We start from the raw sequence: 19,335 nt of genomic DNA on the forward strand, positions 1-19,335 counted from the left end.
GTTTGCCAATGAGCGCTACTGCCATAAAGATGAACATGTCCTCAATACCCCACAAAATAGAATGAGGACGTAGAGTGCATCGACCGGGATCGAACAAGAACTAACCTGGATGTTGGCTAAACCGGTACATTTGCCGCCACTTGGCACTATATGTACATTCCTCGACCTGGGTAACCCTTCGATATGATCACATTCGAATGATTCATGGGATTAACCACGATGCTGTTCATTTTGGCTTTGCTTTACTCTAGAAGTGTCATTGCGTGCGACAAAGATCATCACTACCGACGTCATGATCGCCACCTACAACGGCGTGATACATCCCCCTTATTCCCTCCAATGTTGACGCCAAACGAAGAGATTTTGGTATCGTCCTTCGACAACACGTCTATAGCGTCATGGTCTAGTTACTACTGTGATTACATGTCCCTTTCCTTCAAGATCAAGAAAGAAGCTTGCTGACCGTCGCAGCGCATAAGCGGAACCTCGCAGGGGAGAGTGAGACGGTTCCACGATGGACTGTTGCGCGATGGGCTGAACATGACTTCAAAACAAGACTAGACAGCTATCGTATGTTATTCGTCGCATCTACTTGAATAAGAAGGCTAACTAGAGAGGAAGACGTTTACCTTGACTACCCAGTCCATCGTGCTTTGTCACTTGACTATGGCAACGGTAGCACATACCACGCAACACTCGAGGAAGAAGTACTTGATGAAGATGAGCCCACAGGCGATGCGAACAGAGTTCCTGCGTTTCATGGGTATTCCGGCTCAGGTAACGTATCCGCTGAGTACGTCTACGTCGGTACGTGTTACTCGCATTGAAACATTTTCGATGCTAAACCCAGTAGGTCGAGCTTCTCAAGAAGACTTCAAACGTCTTCTTGTCCTAAACATCACGCTTCAAGGCAAAATCGCCCTCGCGAAATACGGCGGCCCCTTCCGCGGCCTCAAAGTGAAGAACGCACAAGCCTTTGGTATGATCGGTGCTGTAATCTTCACAGACCCCGGGGACGACAGAAACATGACAGCCAAGAACTACGCCACGTATCCGGAAGGACCGGCAAGAAATCCAACGAGCATTCAAAAAGGTAGTGTCATGGATTTGAGCACGTATCCCGGAGATCCGACAACACCTGGATACCCATCTAAAGAGGGCGTAGAGAGGAAGGAAAAGAAGACTGTGCCTGCAATCCCGAGTTTGCCGATTTCGTGGATTGAAGCGAAACCATTGTTGGTCGCGCTGAATGGTCATGGTGTTGATGCGAAGACTACGGATCGTCCGATTTGGGTGGGTGGAATCGATGCGGTTGAGTACAGTTCCGGGCCGTCAGAAGCTGTGCTATCGATGAGCAATATAATGAGGGGCGAGATCAATTGGATCCACAACGCGATTGGCATTATCAACGGTACGAACGAGGATGAGGTTGTTATCGTGGGGAATCATCATGATTCTTGGATGATCGGTGGAGCAGGCAAGTCAGGAACGCAAGCCGGGACTTTGGACAAGACTAACGTGCACAGCGGATCCGCATTCGGGCTCTGCGATTCTCATTGAGTTGGCTAAAGCAATCGGTGCTCTGGTGAAGACGGGATGGAAGCCAAAGCGAACCATCGTGCTATGCAGCTGGGATGCTGAGGAATACGGTCTAGTCGGAAGGTGAGCCATCAAGTCGGAACGAAGATGAGCACTCCAGCTAACAGAATTCACAGCACCGAATGGGTCGAAGAATACCTACCATGGCTGAGATCCTCCGCAGTATCCTACCTGAACATCGATGTTGGCATAGCAGGCACCATCCCAGATTTCGGTGCCACCCCAGATCTCCACGCCCTCACCACGTCCACCGCGCGAAAGGTCATCTGGCCGCATGGCTCAAATCACACCCTATATGACGAATGGGAGGAAAAGACCGGCGAGATCGATACTCTAGGTGCACAGAGTGATTACACGGCTTTCGTTCATGGCGTGGGCATCTCTGCTATTGATATGGGCACGACAAGAGCGCCACTCGACCCAATTTATCATACGCATTCGAACTTCGATTCCTACCACTGGATGACTAAACTTGCGGATCCGGGGTTCGTGATGCACAAGGCAATCGGTCAGTTCTTGACGTTGATGTTGTATCGATTGGTCGACGAAGAAGTTGTACCGCTTGAACCGGCAAATTACGCGGTGGAAATGCGAGCGTGGCTCGAGGACTTGAAGGGCGTCATTGAGGCTGCAAATGCGACAACCGCAGTAGTGATTGGAGAGCTTGAGAATGCAGTTGCGACATTTGAGGATTCGGCACAGCAGTTCAATGCTGCTCGAGACATGGCCGTGAGTTCAAACAGTTCGCTTCTGATCAGACAGGTCAACGACAAGGCGCGCGATGTTGGACACGGCTTCGTCAGCCAGGGTGGGCTTCCGGGCAGAGAGTTCTATAGACATCTTGTCTTTGCTCCTGGGGTCGATACTGGTTATGCGCCTGTTACATATCCTGGAGTGACAGAGGCTGTTGCTGCGGGCAATCTTACTCTGGCAGAGGCGTTTGTCGGGAGGACGGCAAAGGCGATCTTGGCTGCGGCAGCTATTCTCACACCGTAGATGCAGATGAGATGTATTTGAGATGAGATGGCGATAAGCTTACTGCAGTTGATGCGACGTCTGCCCTTTTGTGCGTCAGCTTGTCTCTGTCTTCGCTGGGAGTAGACGAGGCCGTGGTCAGATATTCATGCCAGCATTAGATCCAGACGACTGTCATGTGAACCTGCAGATGAGCGGTGCGAGTTGATACAATTCGAGATGCAGATGACGGTCAGCGAAGCGGGAGGCTGGAGGCCAAAATAGATTCCCGTTTCGCGACGCGTTCTCATTGGTCGAGCCGAGCACAGCCACAAAAGCCATTGTGACGAGCACACTTTCATGCATATCTCTGACACTGCACCACCGAGTCTATAGGTCCGGGTAATGAAGAATGTATGTATGCACCTAGCCTCGTGTGAGCTGTCGCCTTGCACGATGTTCTCTGAGACAGACTACAAATGGACTGACCGGTGAAAACTTCTAAATACGGCCCCCAATCTCTGGGCGCCTGATGCATTGACAACCATAGCCTTTGGCACTCGCCGACATCGATACATTGCAATGCCTTCCAATAATGAGCTTATGGCTGGTGGCGCGAGATGTGATTGGGGTAGAGCTTGTATGGTCCCCAGCTCGAAAGGCTTCACGCTTTGATGTCGCTGTAGGCGGGTACAAGAAGGTACCTAGGTAGGGCAACGACACATCGATTCAATCACGACTGTGACTGTGAGTCACAGTAAAAACCTTGAATTATATCGGCGAGGTATACAGAATATCGGTCTAACCCCATCAACATCAGTCAGGCCGAATGCAGCAAACTCTCCGACTCAACCCCAGGCAACCACCCGTATCCGTAGATCCCTTTACCACAGCAGGGCTGGCCCCCAAACGGATGACAGCCATAGGGCTGCGCCGCCAATGTGTCTGCCTTGGACGCCCACGACAACTTGAAACTGCTCTTGCCATGTGAAGGTGGCACAGACAATGAGGGCAAGGCCAATAGCCAATGACGTGGGTGTGCAAACGAGCGCAAACACGTAAATAGTGATGTGGTACCCGTCGCGACTTCTCTTTCTCTTCACCTCTCACTCCAATCACTACGCGCCGGGAAAACCTTTCCTCTTACAAACGAAACCGATACCACCACTGCTGTCGCAGCTACCCATCATTCATCACCATCCGCACACGGCTCTCTACACATACGAATCAACACCATGGCGATCGCGAACCCACTTCTCAACTTCGTCGTTCGCGGCTTCCAGGCTCTTTTCGGTATTGTCGTACTCGGAATATCGGTCTCACTCATTCGCGGCCACCACTGGGGTGGTCTCCCCGCTAGTCTGGGCTTCTCAGCCTTTGTTGGTGGCGTCACGATTCTAGGAGCAGCGCTTGGAGTCGCGGGACTGTTCTTCAGCTTCTTGGATGGTATGATTGGATTGATAGTCGACGGCGTTGTTGCTGTCATCAACGCGGCAGGTGGCATCGTAAGTGCTAGCCCGAGTTCTGAAGGACCTCTCAGAATTTTGCAATTGGATATTTCAGCTGACAAAGGTCAAGGTTCTCGCTCTCAAGATCTCTGGTGTGGATTGCGATGGCGACACAACTATAAAGAACGCGACCAAGCTCATTCTCAACGACATCTTCAATGGCGGCTGCAGAGCCGAAGACGAGTGCTGGTACTATTACGCGGAAAACGACCCCAACACCATGAAATCGAGGTGCAAGTCGACCCAAGCCGACTGCGTCTTCATGTTCCTCACCGTCATTGTCCTCGCCGTGACTGCCTTGCTGGCTTTCTTGCGCATGAAGAAGGGCTACTAGATTCGGAGAAGCACGATGGTGAGTGTTTCTGAATCGACTTATTCAGTCCCGCCTCGCTAATTCTAACAGCGAACACAAAGCAGTATAGCGGTGATCTAACTTATCCACACTTAACGTAGTGTTGCGCATGTCTCTGGAGGATTTTACGACGGTCTCTTTCTCGTATCACGATACCCTACTACAAGCAATTTCATCATCTGTGCATTTTGTCACATGAACAAGCGTTTCGACGCTCTCCGTAGTTCCTCACTAAGCAAGGTACACTCCTTATGGTAGTCGACGCAGTCCAGTCGCGGCCTATGTGCGACACACACCGTTAATGAACACGAAGTAATGAAAGACGAAGTTGCACGTACTTATTACCCGCTTTGTGCAACTGTGCTGTGAAGCTTTGCTGACGCCGAGGCGGGTGAAAGGTAACACCATTCGGAAGAGCCTCGAAGGATTTGGTCTTCCCCAACGTGTGAGCAACTGTCCCTATGGTTTGATATAGTAACAGAATGAACCACCATTCAGTTTATTCTTCTTTGATAATCCACATGTTTGTCATCTCAAGTTACAGGCAACTGATCAGCCACGATGCGCGTCTCTCCGTCATTTCCTGTCTTGATTGCGCGCGGTATCCAAGTTCTCTTCAGCGCTACTGTGTCCATCATCACTGTATTTCTGATCGCTAGCCGTGAGACCGGACCATTCCCACCTATCTTAGGGTCTTCAGCTGGAGTGGGCTTATCGACGTTGGTTGCTGGACTCTCAACCGCCATTCTCCGTAACTACCTGCATCCCTGGATTAGAAACACCATTGATACCGGAATTCTATCGCTGAACATGGCTGTAGGCGCTGTAAGTTTAAGACTCATCCCTATACCCATGCTGCGGAGTCATCTCACTAATCCGCGGTGTTAGATGATGGCTTCTGAAGTGAAAGGCTATTCGTGCAGTGATGAGGGTGCGTACGAGAATACGGTCGTCTGCGCACAGTGGGACATGGAGCATCCTGAATTTATTCAATGCTTTTTCGATTCTTTTTACGGGTACAGTGGTGTGAGGAATCGCTGCATTCTCTACCAATGTAATATTGCCTTTACGCTCTCAACCGTACCCGTGATCTTTGTCATTTGGGTCCTGGTCTATGTGAGGACAGAGAAGGGATGGAGAGTAGGTGGATGGACTATTGAAAGAGTACGAGGTTCATATGAGCCTGTAGAATCACACAACGCAATACCCATGGTAGCTATCCCACACAGGGCACATCTGCCTTGATTTGCCAAGGCGTTTTTCAGGTCTGGTGGAGGATCAGTGTTGCACAGGATGATATAGCACGGAAAACTCTACTCAAAAGGTACGAACATGTGATGTACTCCAAAGTGGTGTGACTGTACGACATTGTCGTCGCAGAACGTGTCGCAGCTACCCGCAAGGCTGTGCTGGCAATTCATAGTACCATCTACACATCTCTCTCGCTTCATTCTTCTTCTAGACTCATCCAACACCTACAACATCAGCCTTCTTCTACTCTATCTCTGATACCCTCACTCAATGGCCTTCACCAAGACCCTCATACCTTCGTCTATCCTTCGAGGCCTTCAAGCCCTCCTAGCTATCGTAGTCCTCGGGTTGAGTGTGACCCTCATCAAAGGCCACAACCCCACTCCCCATAAGGAGTTATCAGGCGTACCGAAACTTCTTTTCCTCGCAGCGTGCATCGGCGGTCTCACTCTTGCCGGAGCCATCACTGGTTTTGTGTTGGCATGCACTGAGTTTCTGCGAGGCTACTTCGAAGTACTCATCGACATCGTAGTCTTATTGGCAAATCTTGTCGGCGGAGTGGTAAGTTCCGCTCCCACTCGTGTTAGGTAGAATGATTCAGCTAACGAATGCTAGCTCATAGCCATCCGGCTTCAAGGCAGAAACTGTGCGGACACTAGTGATAGGAGTCGGTGGGGCGACCAGGTGGAATCTTCCAAAAACAAAGGGCTTGAGGGTATCGACATATTGAGTGGCGCCTGCAATAAAAACGGATGCCTATATTCCACTCGAGCAGAAGCAGGGCATCTCAATACGCGGTGCAAGCAGAGTCAAGCAGACTCGGTCTTCATGTTCCTGACGGTCGTGGTATTGTTCGTAGCACTGGCTCTGACTTACCTGCGTATCAAGAAGACGCATTGAAGCGAGGGTGAGTGGGTTATATAAGAGGTGGTGAGACCTACGCAAGAAAGAGCAACGAGGACAGGAAAGCAAGGGAAAGCGCATATAGCCAGAGCAGATTCACAAAGACGAGAAGCCAATGTAATGTAATATCATGTTCCAATTCAATCACTCACTAAACGTGCACACTGCCGTCCAAACTCCTGTTCTCTTACTTCGCAGCCGCATCAACGCCTCGCACGTCCGTTCAGTCTCTGGGTATCCGCTTCTCTCAAACCCCCAACTACGCCATCTCATACAGAGACATCGTTCATGGCTTAAACTGGGCAAGACTGTAGCACAAATTAGCTGTGTTCTGCCTACGCAATGTGTTCCAGTATCTTACACTGCCGCAAGATCCACAGGTCTTGGCATCGCCGCTAATAGTAGAGCCGCACTTTGGGCAGTCGCTGTGGAAGTTGACGAGTTCGATGGTGGACTGCATATTGATTGTTTGCTGTCTCTTTCTTGAAGTTTGTGGTGAGATGTGATGTTGCGATGTCGTGGAGTAGTAGATTGCTGATAGAAGATAGAAGTTGGAGGGGTAAAGTGGGGTTGATATACAGAGCTTCTGCAGGGCCAGGCAGCTACTTCAAGCCGAGGCGGCTAGTGTATATGCCGTCAGATGACTGGCACGCGGTAAATGCGGTGGACCTCGCGATTGGAGGTGAGTGAGACGCGTGGGATGGGTGTTTCGCCATACGGGCGGCAAGGGAGACGGCTCCGCCCGATAGGAGGCAAGTAAGTGGAGTACGCTGTATGTTGAGAAAGACCGAGGACCTCGAGGTATAGTTCCCGTCCCTATCATTTGATGGGAGGAAAGGCCGAGAAGAAACTCTAGGCAAGCTTCTGATTATTACCTATAGACCCTACCTAACATGGCAGATGACCTGTCCGTTGATAACAGCGAACCAGCCATCTTCCTTCTTCTCCATTTCCCTCCATGTCGCAGCGATCTCTTCCAGATCCTGCTCCGTCGCATATCCACTGTCCAGAGCCCGCTGTTTGTAGTCGCTTTGCACCGTTCGATCGGCCCAGAGTCCGCACCACCACTGTCGCTCTTCCGGTGTGCTGAATGTCCAGGCGGCTACGCTAGCCTCGATGTCGCTTCTTGGGAAACCGGCTTGCAAGGCTATCGCATGCACGTACCTGCCCATGTTCGGATGTGCCTTGAGCCCAAACGCAATCTTGATGTATAGTTCCTTCCACTTTTGCATTCCTGGATGCTCTGGATACCAGTCCATGGCACTGTAGTTGCACTCTCGGACTGCGACGATGCCGCCTGGCTTGGTCAAGCGCTTCATTTCCTTCATCGCACCCAGTGGGTCTTGTAGATGCTGCAGCACTTGATGCGCATGTACAATATCGAAGCCAGCCTCTTCTGCACCATCGAGCTTGTTCCATTCATGTATATCCCCAGCCTCGAACCGTATGTTTGTGATGCCCTTTTCCTCCGCGTGTTTTCGCGCCTTCTCGATGACTTCGGTGGAGGGATCGATGGCATAGACGAAGCCTTGTGGGACGCGCGCAGCAAGGTCGACGCTGATAGTTCCCGGGCCGCAGCCCACGTCGAGGATCTTGAGTGAAGGGTTGTTGAGGTAGGGGAGGAGGTGTGGACATGAGTTCTCGACAGTACGCCAGCTGTGGGAGCGGAGGACGGATGCGTGATGGCCGTGAAGGTATGGTCCTGACATCGTTGCTAATTGAGGTAATCGTGGTAATCGTATTGAAGCTCTAGTGAGTAGTAGTCAATTGAGGGTGTAGTGTGTAACTCAAGCAACGGAGAATCAGAGCGTTGTTATACGAACAGTCGTTCCTGCAGCCTGTGTTAGTCGCGGAGTTAGTTGGACATAACGCGTGTGCAGTCGGAAATAACGTGTACAAGTATCTCATACTCCGAAGTCGGTGTCAAAGCACTCTGGCTTTTCGCATACACGTTCGAGAGCCAGGATGGGGTGACAATGGAGGGGATGGTTGACAGGCGGCACCAGGGCATCTCCAAGTCCGAGCATCGGCCATCTCGGTACCATTGCTTAGTCACCCATTCGATCGGCCACCTCCATACCTCCACCATCTACTCCAACGTCTCAAAGGCCAAGTCGCGCATTACCAGAATGTGTACAAGGCACATCGCGTACCCAGCATGAGTCTCACAGTACAACCTGACCCCATCTACCCCTAGCTCCCACCCCAGCCACCCACCAAAACACCAATCACCCTAGTCCCAAAACAGACAATGGTAAATCCTCCCCAAACCTCACAATCAAGATATTACCCACACATTACACACGCGCGCGCATACTGCCGTGCGCCCGCTTCTGCGCAGAACCTCACACTCGGGTCGACTCGGTCCCACTGCAACCAGTATCTCATCCTGAAGTTACCGCATCGAGTAGGTATTCGCACAAACCGTTGATTGCGGGAAACGTGCATTGTCCGTTTTGGATGTGGTCGGCATGTATGTTTTGGGTAGCGCTGCATGTGTTCATGCATGGAATATGGACTGGTGGGTTTGTGGTAAGGACTGCGTGAGCATATACGCGGGAGGGGGTTTGACTGGTGCGCGAGGGATGGATGGCTGATGGGGCGGGGTGACGGATGGGGTAATGGGGAGCGAGGGGACAGGGGATACATATTGAAGAGTGGTAGGCTAATTGGAACTGTATAGTTGTATCTTGGTTCTTTGCGACGAAGGTTGTGGGATGAGGCAATTGTACAAAATGGTAATGCGTATGCTAAGCTAATCGCAAGAGGAAGGATGATGATGAGAAATGAGGAACGTATTTTTCGTACTAAAAGAGGTGATGGTGGTAGTACAAACCCAAGCGAACCACAAAGAGAACAAAGAAAGACCCAAGCAATGCCGCACTACCCATCAATCTACCAGAACACCGACTCGCAAAACATGCGACTACCTCCTCGAGAACCTGCCATCAAATGAGTCTGCCTCTCGGTCATACCCAGACAGACTCTTTCGTCTCCGTCCGCCCTCAGCGAGACTAGCACTCCTCCGACTCCCCTTACTTCTCACCGAAGTAGAATATCCAATGCCGCTGTCCCTCCGACTACCCGGCTGCTCGATCACCTCCACAATATCCTCCTCATGCTTGAGCTGCCGGGTATCGTGATCATCCGAGAGATGCTTGATAAGAGCCTTGACGTCGCCGCAGATGGTATCCGAGTCCGCGTACTTGGAGCAAATCACGCAGCAATATTGGCCGTCGGGACCATCACGATGACACTTGACGACGAAGCGGTTCTGAACTTGGAAGGTACGTTCTGTGTCGTCGGCCCATTTGGAGATTTCCCATGCTTTTCCTGGTGAGAGGTGGAGTTCGCCTCTGCAGTGTGGACAGTAGGGGTCCCGGTCTGATGTTATGCTGGTGGCAAGCTGTTGGGTTGGGTTCCGTTGGAGGTCGTATGCGTATACGCAGTATAGGTTGTTAGAGGCTGAGATCATCGTGGGTCCGGTTACGGAGGTGGCATCGGTGACTGATTGCTCTGGCTCGACGTTATCTCGCCATGCGAGCACTGTTGTGTTGACAGGGCTGCTACTTCGCACGTGTGAACTCCGGGATCGTGGTTCCGGATACTTCATCAGAGCTGTGGATGCTGAACTCATACTAGCACCAGACTGAGGCAGTGTCAACGCGCGTGATGGTGCATGTGATTGCATGTGCGAAGGCGCATGCGAAGGTGCCTGGGACATGATGTGGGATGGTGCATACGGCGGTGCCTGGGATCCTGTCAAAGACTTCGCACGAGATCGCGTACGGGATGTCACGTGTGACGGTACATGCGATGGCGCATGGGAGGTATGATGAGATGAGACGTGCGATGGCGCATGAGAAGTATGGTGGGATGGCGCATGCGAAGGCGGGCGCGATGGATGATGTGACGATACATGTGAAGGCGCATGCGATGTATGGAGGGTCATTGCTTGTGATGGCGCATGCGACGGGCTCGAACGTGCCGTAAAAGAGTGCATCGACCTTGGTGTAAGCGGCCTCTCATCTTGTTGACGTTCCTGCAACGCAGCCAATATCTCGACCGACGTCGCAGCTGCTACTCTGGATGCCGCATTGATGTTGGCTAGCTGATGGGCGATGGTGTCGCCTGATGTGGGCCCGTATAGGAATGTGGTGACTAGCACGCTTTGGAGGGTAATGATCTGTGACTGGAGGGCTGTATGCGCGGTTACTGGTAGTGACTTGTTAGCTGATGGGTCTCATAGGGTTCAGAAGAGGAAGAGCACGCATACCATCGCCCATGGCGAACTCGGCCCCCAGAGTTTCACATCCGATATCCATCTGCCTCATGACTACAGCTTTGTCCGTCACGATAGCCTCATCGCTACCCAGCCGGTCATCCTTCACATATTCGATCCGCCTCGAAGCAGGGTATCCTTTGCTGCGCAGGTTTTGTTCATAGTCTCTTTGCTCCTTGGCCGTGAGCGTCCCGTAAAGATCCCTCGTGGCATCAAAGACATCCAAGAGTGTGTTCACAAGCGACTGCACGACATTCGCCGGATCATCGGGAGGGTTCTGGGGTCAGTCGTCAGTACGCCCATTCATCGAACAACATGCCTTGCTTGCATATATACGGGCCGAATAGGAGGTATGCTTACTATGACAGCGACGCTCATGATCAGACTTTGCTGTTTTTTTACTTGTTGTCGTTCCGGTTCCTGCTTCCTGCCGCACCGTACTTCCCTGATATGTATAAGACAGAAACAAACCTGACTCGCAGTCGAAAGGGGAGCTGAGCGTAGCGAAACTAAAGTAGTTTAAAACTAAGAGCTGAAGCCTAAGAAGTCACGTTCTAGGCACCACCACATAGGGGTCCTCTGTTACCTATACAAAACGTCCCACGCTCTCCAACCCACAGACCCCTTTGAATAAGCTCCGCAACGGATTGCTTCCCCACTCAAGCCCTACTTTGTTATGAATCGCCTCATGCTTGATGATGGCTTGGACAGCTGGCAGGGCGCCATTGGTGCTGAGCGCACCTTTGATTGGAACATCCACCGCTACGGGCCGCGCCAGGAACGCGCCCGCATGGAGCTTGACGTCATTCTCCAAACGTAGCGCCACGCCGATGGGAATAGTGGGTGTGACTTTAGTGCCAGTGCGCGGGGTGGATGCGTCGTATTACTTCTCTGGGTCGCGGTGGAGATGATAAGACCCAAATGCGGGTATAACGCCTTGTGTCATACTCAAACGGGTCCATTGTACGGGTGGGTTTTGCCCACGGTCTCGACGTTTCTAATTTTTTAACTACATGCAACATGATGTAGAGTGGGAGCGGTCTGGGGAGTCGCAAACTATTGAAGTGACTGTATCGTGCATGTCGCTCGAGAGCGTGCATTGGGACGCGCTGGTTGCGCTTGGGCAATGCGGTGTCGGAACACGTCATCGGGCGCGAGCAAAAGCGCAAAACGCGACCGAGCTATGTACGCGCCTCCCGCGACGATGTTGCTCGGGTATGGATGAGAACGGTCCTTTTTGGATCGCGGCTCTGTTTTGGGCGCCATCGTGTGATCGGGTGCGAGAGTAACAGTGTGACTAGGGGTTGGGATCGTGGCAGGCTCTCGATCATCGCCGGCTTAGCGTGGTACTAGCGCTGGATGCTCGCGCTGCCGGCCTCACAACATCGGGGTCAGACACCGGAAGTCGTAATATCCATACGAGTTTACATGCAGAATGAATACAGCATTAAGTTTGTGACCGGAAGATCTAGTATGCAATTAAGGGTCACCCGCTGTCGGCGTTGGTAAAACGTTCACCTAGTACAGATACAGTCAGCTAATACACCAGAGAGCACAGCCAAGGAGTGCGACTAAGCTATCATATTTACACGACCAGCATGTCAGCCTCGAATATCCGTCTGTTGATTTCCAAGACACTGTCGTGTAATGGACACACTACTGCGATACATAGTCATGCTTGCCCAGCACGAGCGGTGAGTCTAGGACAGCCAGATCCCGACACCTTCAAAGACACCGAGAATGTACCACATGCCTCTTCTACCACCTCAAAATCTGCCAGGGACGGTATAGATTTGCGTTTAGTTGCATCGTCTAGCTCCCCCGAAGACGAGCAGAGACAGATTGTTGCCATCCCAGTGACGCTCTCGGAAGCCTCCGACTCCCAGAACCTTGCCTCACTCTGCAGGTTCCTCCGGCTCAACACTCCTGCTCTTGCTATCTTCGAGGCTCTTCTCTTTGATAAACCACGCAAAGATGGCGCTCCCTGCAACAAGCACAATGCCTACACACAATGCGGCCCTAGTCGCCCTTCCGTAACACTCCCGGACGATGCTCTTGAGTGCCGGATCCAGACCCCTGTAGTAAGCCAATCCAGCCCTGACACGCTCCGCAATCTCAGCCGCATCGTCACCCTGCAGCTTTTCCTGGAGAGCTTTGCGGAGTGTCTGATTAAACGCCGTAGCGCACATGGAAACACCGAAGACTGACCCGAGAGAGCGGAAAAGGTAGGAACAAGCGGTGGCAACGGCTTGGTCGGTGTGGGAGGCATTCGCGATGAGGCCGATGAGTGTCGTCGTTACTCCTGTGCCATTGCTAAAAGAGCATATGCATGTAGCCACCACCATCGCGGGTAAGCTCTCGGTTAATAGGCCAGCGAATAGGAGGATGAATGAGAGCCCGATCGTGAGGTTCGTATACGCCATGACGGTGATCCAGTAGTACTTCGCTGTACGCCTCATGTAAAAGCCGCTGAAAAGCGAGCCGCTAACACCAAAGATGATGGAAGGGACAAGGAACAGTCCAGCTTTGGAAGCGCTGTAGTCGCCCATGACCTGCCAATAAAGCGGTATGAAGAACAAGGCAGCCAACCATCCCCCGAAAGAGAAGAAGTTGCAAAGATAGCATGCGAAAAGCGTCTTGTTGAGGATGATCCGGCCTGGGGCGAAGGGATGACTTGCGACGTACTTCTCGACTAGCACGAAGACGACGAACAGCGGCGTAGATGCGAGACCGACGATGGTGATGGGGTTACCCCAGGATACGTTGGAGCCGCGATCGAGACCGACAAGTAAACCGAAGACGGCGAAGATCAGGATGACCGCGCCTAGGAAGTCTATCCTCTTGATCTTCTCTTTCCAGTGCGAGTGGTCTTGCTCTGGGAGATCAAGCACCAATGACACAGCAATGAAGGCCGCAGCGCACATCGGACCTTGCGCCAGGAATGCCCTGCAGAGGTAGAGGTACGAAGTCAGTACACGTCTCACATGCATTTCGTACAGACAGGACTTACCATCGCCATCCAATGCTATCCGCGAGTAACCCACCAAGAGGCGCACCAGCCGAAGCACCAAAAGCGTAGACCAAGTTGACATAGCCCCTAAATTTGGGTGTGTGAAGTCAGTGTATGCGTCACACGCACTTCGTACGGAAAGACTTACTGCCACTGCCCCCTCTCCCTCAAGCCCACGATATCACTCAACAAAATACTCGTGCACACACTCATGCCGCCACCCCCAATCCCCGCAAAAGCCCTCGCAGCAACCAACTTCAAACGTGAGGATACGAAGTCAGTGTATATATCATGTGCGTTTCGTACATGTACGACTTACCTCACCAATGCTCCTCGCAAGCCCACACCCCACACTGCCAACCCCAAAGATCAAATACGCAGACAACAGACATTGTTTCCTACCGAAAATATCCGAGAGTTTACCATAGAGAGGCTGGAAGGCGGAAAGGGTAAGAAAATACCCCGTCGCAATCCAGGAGGTAGAGGACAGGGCGTGTAGATCTGTGCCGATGGTGCCGTAGGTGGTTATTACGAGGGTTTGGTCGGCGGAGGAGAGGAAAACCTGTCAGTTCATTCATTCATCAGTATTGAGAACATTTTCACAGTATAGTTAGAGGTTTACCTACACCAATAGCAATAGCAGGAAATATATATTTCATCCTCTTCCTGACTTCAGGCAGGCCCTGGTGTTTAAACGCGTCGCCATGGCTGACTTGTCGTTCTATATCTCCTCCATCTTCTGCGTGCAGTCCTTCTGGAGCGATGCCAGTTTCTACGACATTTGTCTGCGCGTCGTTCGTGGGGTTTGGTAGGAGTGGGGTGGTTTCATGCGCAGGGACATGCTCGTCGCGTGGGAGATTCGGCGTCATTGCGGCGGGGTCGGGATGGTTGGCATGCAACGGCGAGACGCTGGATACTGCTCAAGACATGGAGGGGTGCGAAAGCGAGCTTTAGCTATAGCTCTTTGATGCGCAAGTATGACTCTTCAGAGTTGTCATGGCGATGATCGGTAAGCTTCAACGCGTTGTTGCTGGGACAATTTTCATAAGCCGCGTTATGTCCGTAGGGCGTAGTGGGGCTGGATCAGATAGGCAGGTCGTTGGATGGATCACGGGAAGTCGCGATACCACCTGGGCACGAACGTGTTCACAGATAACGAGGATGCAGCTGCAGAAATCGTCGAGTCGCTAATGTACAGAATAGACTACAGTAACTATGATACTTCCGCACAGACCGGACCATGCATAAACCGGGGATGAGGTATGGAATGCACATTTCATAACGACTATCATTAATCGCAGCGATTTCATTGTGGTATACCGACAAATTAAGCGGGTTGGTATTTCCGCAGCTATTGTGAGATTAGTGAACAGTGCATAGTCATTTGGAGGAAGGAGCAACTTACATCTAGACTCAAGTATTTGCTCGTCATCTTGCCTTGGTCCCGCATGACACCCACCAACGTCTCACTCTCCTGGAAGAAGCCTGCCTTCAAAGAGATGACGATAAACTGCATACCGGGACTGGCATGCTCGCGCACGTACTTAGCCACTCTGCTGACATTGACGTTGTCTAGTGCTGCATCGACCTCATCGAGGACGAAGAACGGCGAAGGTTGGTAGCTGTGAATGGCAAACAGCAGAGCAAGCGCGGCAATCGTCTTCTCACCACCAGATAGATGCTCCATGTCGCGGAAACGCTTGAGCGGTGGCATGGCATGGTATTTGAGACCTGCGAGGTACGGCTCCGAGCTGTCTTCCATATCGAGATACGCCTGCCCTCCAAGCGGGAACTGTGGCGACTTGGTCAGGTCCTTGTAAGTACCACCAATGTTCTCGGAAATATGGTTGAAAGCCTTCATGAAGAGATCGTAGCGCTTGGTCTTGACTTCTTCGAAAGCCTTCTTTGCAGCAGCGGCGCGCTTGCGCGTCTCGGCGAATGCTTCGTCGACGGCTTTGAGACGCGCTTCTGTTGCAACGAGACGTTCAGCAGCGCGCATGTTGGGTGTAGCCTTGTTGATTTCGGTTTCGAGGTTCGTGATCACATCATTCAACTTAGCTTCAGCAGCCTTGAGCAGATTGCTAGTTTGAGATTGCACGCGCTCATCTGGGTCATCCTCCTGCGCGGTATTAGTACAAATCATATAGACGTTAACTCTGGAACTTACACTCTCAAGTATCTCAACAACCTCCGTCTTCAGCTCGTCGTCGAGCTGTTCAAAGTCGACTTCGATGCCATAGTCATCCACCTCGGCGGCCTGTATCTGGGTCGAATCAGGGTCCTCGTCAATGTCCATAGCGTCTGCGTCCGCGTCGGGCCGCGGCATATCAGTCATGGGTAGGGACGTCAGCGGTTTAGAGTCTTCCGTGAGTGGAATCTTGATCTCGTTGACACGGCACTCCTTGAGCACATTGTAACGGTTTGTCGCGCTCGACTTGATCTTTGCATCCTCCTGGTCGACCTCCTTCAGCACATTCTTGACCTTTTCGTTACGCTGGTCTAGAGTGCGTCGTGCTTCCTTCACAGCTGCAACACGTTCAGCGAGTTTCTCTTCCAACCGCTGTCGTTGATCCTGCAGCGTTTCCAACTCTGCTTGGAGTACGTCCCGGGCGCTTTGCAGCTCTTCTCGCTTGGCTTCGAGCTCAGTAATGTCAGCAGTCTTGCGCTTAATCTCCTCCTCGGCTTGCTTGAGACGTTCCTCAACACCTCGGGCCGACGAATCGACCTGCTTCATCAGATATTGAAGTCTGCTGCGCTGTTTGCTGAACTCGAGACGCTTTTCTGCTGCTTCTTGCTGAACAGTACCCTGTTGAGCTTCGTAGTCGCGAATGGACTCGTAGCCGAGCCGTTGGCAGAACGCGGCGAAGACCTGGTCATTGACCTGATTGACGGTGTCTTGATAGGTTTGGAGTTCTTCTTCCCGGTCCTGCAGCCGTTGCGCTTGCTTCTCGTAGTTGGGCCGAACGCCCTTCAACTCGCTCTTGTGATGTGCTAGCTCCTTCTTGACGCTCTCAATGTTGCGCCCAAGTGCCCGGGCTTCCTCTTCAGCTCGAGCAATTTGCTCCTGTAGGTCCAGCAACTCGACTTCGAGAGCCTGTTCCTGGGTGTACTGACGATCTTGCTTGGGAAGCGCGCGGAGCTCCTCTTCATATCTGTTCTTCTTGTCCAGAAGCGCCTGGTAGGACCGCTCATCCCATTGTTGCTCGCTTGAATCGTCGTCACGGTCAAGCTCACCACCCGTCTGTGTACCGCCTTTGCCGATTACACGACCGTCCAGGGTGACTGCCTTGACTTCGATGCGTCTCGTGTACCTCAGCTCTTTCGCGAGCTTCTCTGTGTTACAGATCATGGTGTTGCCACATGCCGCAGTCATAGCGCGCTCGTGCTTGGGCTCATAGTTGATACAGTCAATAGCAAGTCGCATGCCTTCGTGCATACCCTTCAGTTGGGGGTCTACCGCCTGAATCTGGATGGAGTCTAGTGGGTTGAAAGACATGACACCAATACGTTCTGCCTTCAGGTATTCGATGCATGACTTGGCGGTGGTTTCGGTGTCGACAATGACAGTATCCATCTGGTGTCCGAGCACTCGTCCAATAGCCTTGCGGTATTTCTGCATCTTGGGGGTGATGAGATCCTTGTATCGGCCGTGCACTTTCTCAGATCCAAAGCGAGTCTTCAAGCGATCGATAGTTCTGCGAGCCTCCTGTTGCTTCCTTGACTCTCGACGGCTGCCTTCGACGATGCTGAGTTGCTTCAGAACTTCCTGCAGCAACTGGTTCTTCTCGTAGTATTGCATCTCGATCTGCTTTCGGTCGGCGCGGAGTCTGTCCAGCTCCTGCTGTTTGGCGGCTCTTGCGCTTTTCAGATCCTTGACTTGCGTCTTGGAAGCCTTCAGGCGCTCCTCGAGCTGGCCGATGTCTGCATTCAGCCTCTCGACAGCCTTCTCGTGGTTGTCGACGCTCTGCTGGAGGTTCTTGACATGGTCCCGGTCGGTCTCGACTTCGCGCTTGAGCTTGTCTATCTGCATCTGGTCTCCGTGGGTCCGCTTCGTAACGTCGCTGCGTAGCCGGCCGTATTCTTGGAGGTCCTGCTCGGAAAGCTCGCGGCCCTGGTTCTGGGCAGCCGCCTTGAAGTCATCCTCCCACTTCTTCTCGGCCTTTTGGACCAGATCGAGGTCCTTCTGGCACTTCTCGACAGCTTTCTTCTCAGCGTCGCGCTTCTTCCGGAGCTCGTCGAGTCTGCTATCGTATTTTCGGCGGGTCTCGTTGGAAAGACGGATCTTCTCTTCGATAGGCGCGAGCTCGTTGGAGGCGTCCTCGATCTCCTTCTCCTTGGCCTTGGTGTTCCGGTCAGTCTTGGTCAGATCTCGCCTGATCTTAGCCTCGGCCTGCCTCTCCGCCTCGTGCCGCTGGTGGTACTTCTCGACGCTGCGCTTGTGTTCCTTGAGCTCTTCCTGGTGGCTGGCGATCTTGTTCCGCGCCTTCTCCATAATCTGCTGGTCTAGGTAGAGCTTCCACAGGTTCTTTGTGACAACAGCTTCGTCGCGCTCGGCGAGCTTCTTCTCGTATTCGTCGGCTTCGGCCTTTTGCTCCTGATACGTCTTGAGCTCTCCGTTGATGCCGCGACGCTCGTGCAGATGTTTCGCGTTGTCTTCGGTGGCGTTCTCGGACTCCTCCTTCAGGCGGTCGTATTCGGCCTTTTGCTCGAGACTGCCAGAGATGCGCTCGACCTGTAGTGTCAGCTGCTCGGGCGCGGTCGTCGCCAGCTTCTCGACGTCTCCCTGGAAGACGAGGAAATTCCGCGCTTTGACCAAGATGCTGTGCTCCTCCAGCGCCTCGCCGTACTGCTTCTGGGTGACGATGCGGTTGTTGATTCGGTACTCGCTGGAGCCGGAGCTGGTGATGGCGCGCTGCCACTCGTGCGTCTGCTCAGCGTCGTCCTCGAAGACGGCCTTGACCCAGGCGTTCTGGGGGTCGTTGCGCTGTGAGCTGGTTTGCGAGTCGCCGTTGTCCTGTGTGTCGCCATTGGACTGGCCGTTCGCGTCGCCATTTGCATCGCCGTCGGCTTCGGTTACGGTGCCATCGGCGTTGATTCTCGCTTCCTGGATGATCCTGCCGCGGTAGACCATGTCCTTCAACTTCTCGGATCGCAGATGGGACGACCGGACTCCCAGGACGAAGGAGATGGCGTCCATGCTGTTCGACTTGCCCGAGCCATTGGGGCCGATGATGGAGGTGAAGTACGAGTCGCCAAAGAGGAGCGTGTGGCGTCCGCGGTACGACTTGAAGTCTGCGCATGTTTAGTCTATGGATGCGAGCAATTGCGCGTCGGAGGGCCTACTGTAGATCTCGAGCCGCACGAGCTTTCCCATGATGGCGGTGGGGATGCGCGACACCTGAACTGGTGAGTGCGCGGTGGGAGGGTCGTGTTGGGCGGGTTGGGAGTCGCGGGGTGGGCTGCCCGTGATAATCGT

The 19,335-nt window shown here is 52.7% G+C and overlaps 7 protein-coding genes across 7 annotated transcripts; 2 read left to right on the top strand and 5 right to left on the bottom strand.

The window, feature by feature from the left end:
* Positions 1-339: 339 nt before the first annotated feature.
* On the top strand, positions 340-2,595 carry J4E85_001778 (uncharacterized protein; the record flags this gene model as incomplete). The annotated part of the gene is made up of 6 exons (XM_051466062.1): positions 340-415; positions 472-570; positions 622-807; positions 854-1,477; positions 1,527-1,662; positions 1,716-2,595. 6 exons carry the CDS (start codon positions 340-342, stop codon positions 2,593-2,595), a joined length of 2,001 nt encoding a protein of 666 aa, XP_051330619.1.
* A 1,193-nt stretch (positions 2,596-3,788) lies between these two features.
* Positions 3,789-4,395, top strand: J4E85_001779 (uncharacterized protein; the record flags this gene model as incomplete). The annotated part of the gene is made up of 2 exons (XM_051466063.1): positions 3,789-4,058; positions 4,126-4,395. The coding sequence occupies 2 exons, from the start codon at positions 3,789-3,791 to the stop codon at positions 4,393-4,395; spliced, it is 540 nt and encodes a 179-aa protein (XP_051330620.1).
* A 3,056-nt stretch (positions 4,396-7,451) lies between these two features.
* J4E85_001780 (uncharacterized protein) lies at positions 7,452-8,276 on the bottom strand (the record flags this gene model as incomplete). Its single annotated transcript, XM_051466064.1, has 1 exon — positions 7,452-8,276. One exon carries the CDS (start codon positions 8,274-8,276, stop codon positions 7,452-7,454), a length of 825 nt encoding a protein of 274 aa, XP_051330621.1.
* A 1,217-nt stretch (positions 8,277-9,493) lies between these two features.
* On the bottom strand, positions 9,494-10,291 carry J4E85_001781 (uncharacterized protein; the record flags this gene model as incomplete). The annotated part of the gene is made up of 2 exons (XM_051466065.1): positions 9,494-10,185; positions 10,207-10,291. The coding sequence occupies 2 exons, from the start codon at positions 10,289-10,291 to the stop codon at positions 9,494-9,496; spliced, it is 777 nt and encodes a 258-aa protein (XP_051330622.1).
* Positions 10,292-10,796: 505 nt separating this feature from the next.
* Positions 10,797-11,227, bottom strand: J4E85_001782 (uncharacterized protein; the record flags this gene model as incomplete). The annotated part of the gene is made up of 2 exons (XM_051466066.1): positions 10,797-11,126; positions 11,210-11,227. 2 exons carry the CDS (start codon positions 11,225-11,227, stop codon positions 10,797-10,799), a joined length of 348 nt encoding a protein of 115 aa, XP_051330623.1.
* Positions 11,228-12,744: 1,517 nt separating this feature from the next.
* On the bottom strand, positions 12,745-14,728 carry J4E85_001783 (uncharacterized protein; the record flags this gene model as incomplete). The annotated part of the gene is made up of 5 exons (XM_051466067.1): positions 12,745-13,795; positions 13,860-13,946; positions 14,008-14,114; positions 14,179-14,421; positions 14,486-14,728. 5 exons carry the CDS (start codon positions 14,726-14,728, stop codon positions 12,745-12,747), a joined length of 1,731 nt encoding a protein of 576 aa, XP_051330624.1.
* A 458-nt stretch (positions 14,729-15,186) lies between these two features.
* Positions 15,187-19,233, bottom strand: J4E85_001784 (uncharacterized protein; the record flags this gene model as incomplete). The annotated part of the gene is made up of 4 exons (XM_051466068.1): positions 15,187-15,210; positions 15,265-15,978; positions 16,027-19,151; positions 19,203-19,233. 4 exons carry the CDS (start codon positions 19,231-19,233, stop codon positions 15,187-15,189), a joined length of 3,894 nt encoding a protein of 1,297 aa, XP_051330625.1.
* Positions 19,234-19,335: the final 102 nt, after the last annotated feature.

Source organism: Alternaria conjuncta (assembly GCF_024043145.1).
Source record: "Alternaria conjuncta strain BMP 0040 chromosome Unknown scaffold_2, whole genome shotgun sequence".
In the NCBI taxonomy this organism is placed as follows: Eukaryota; Fungi; Ascomycota; class Dothideomycetes; order Pleosporales; family Pleosporaceae; genus Alternaria; species Alternaria conjuncta.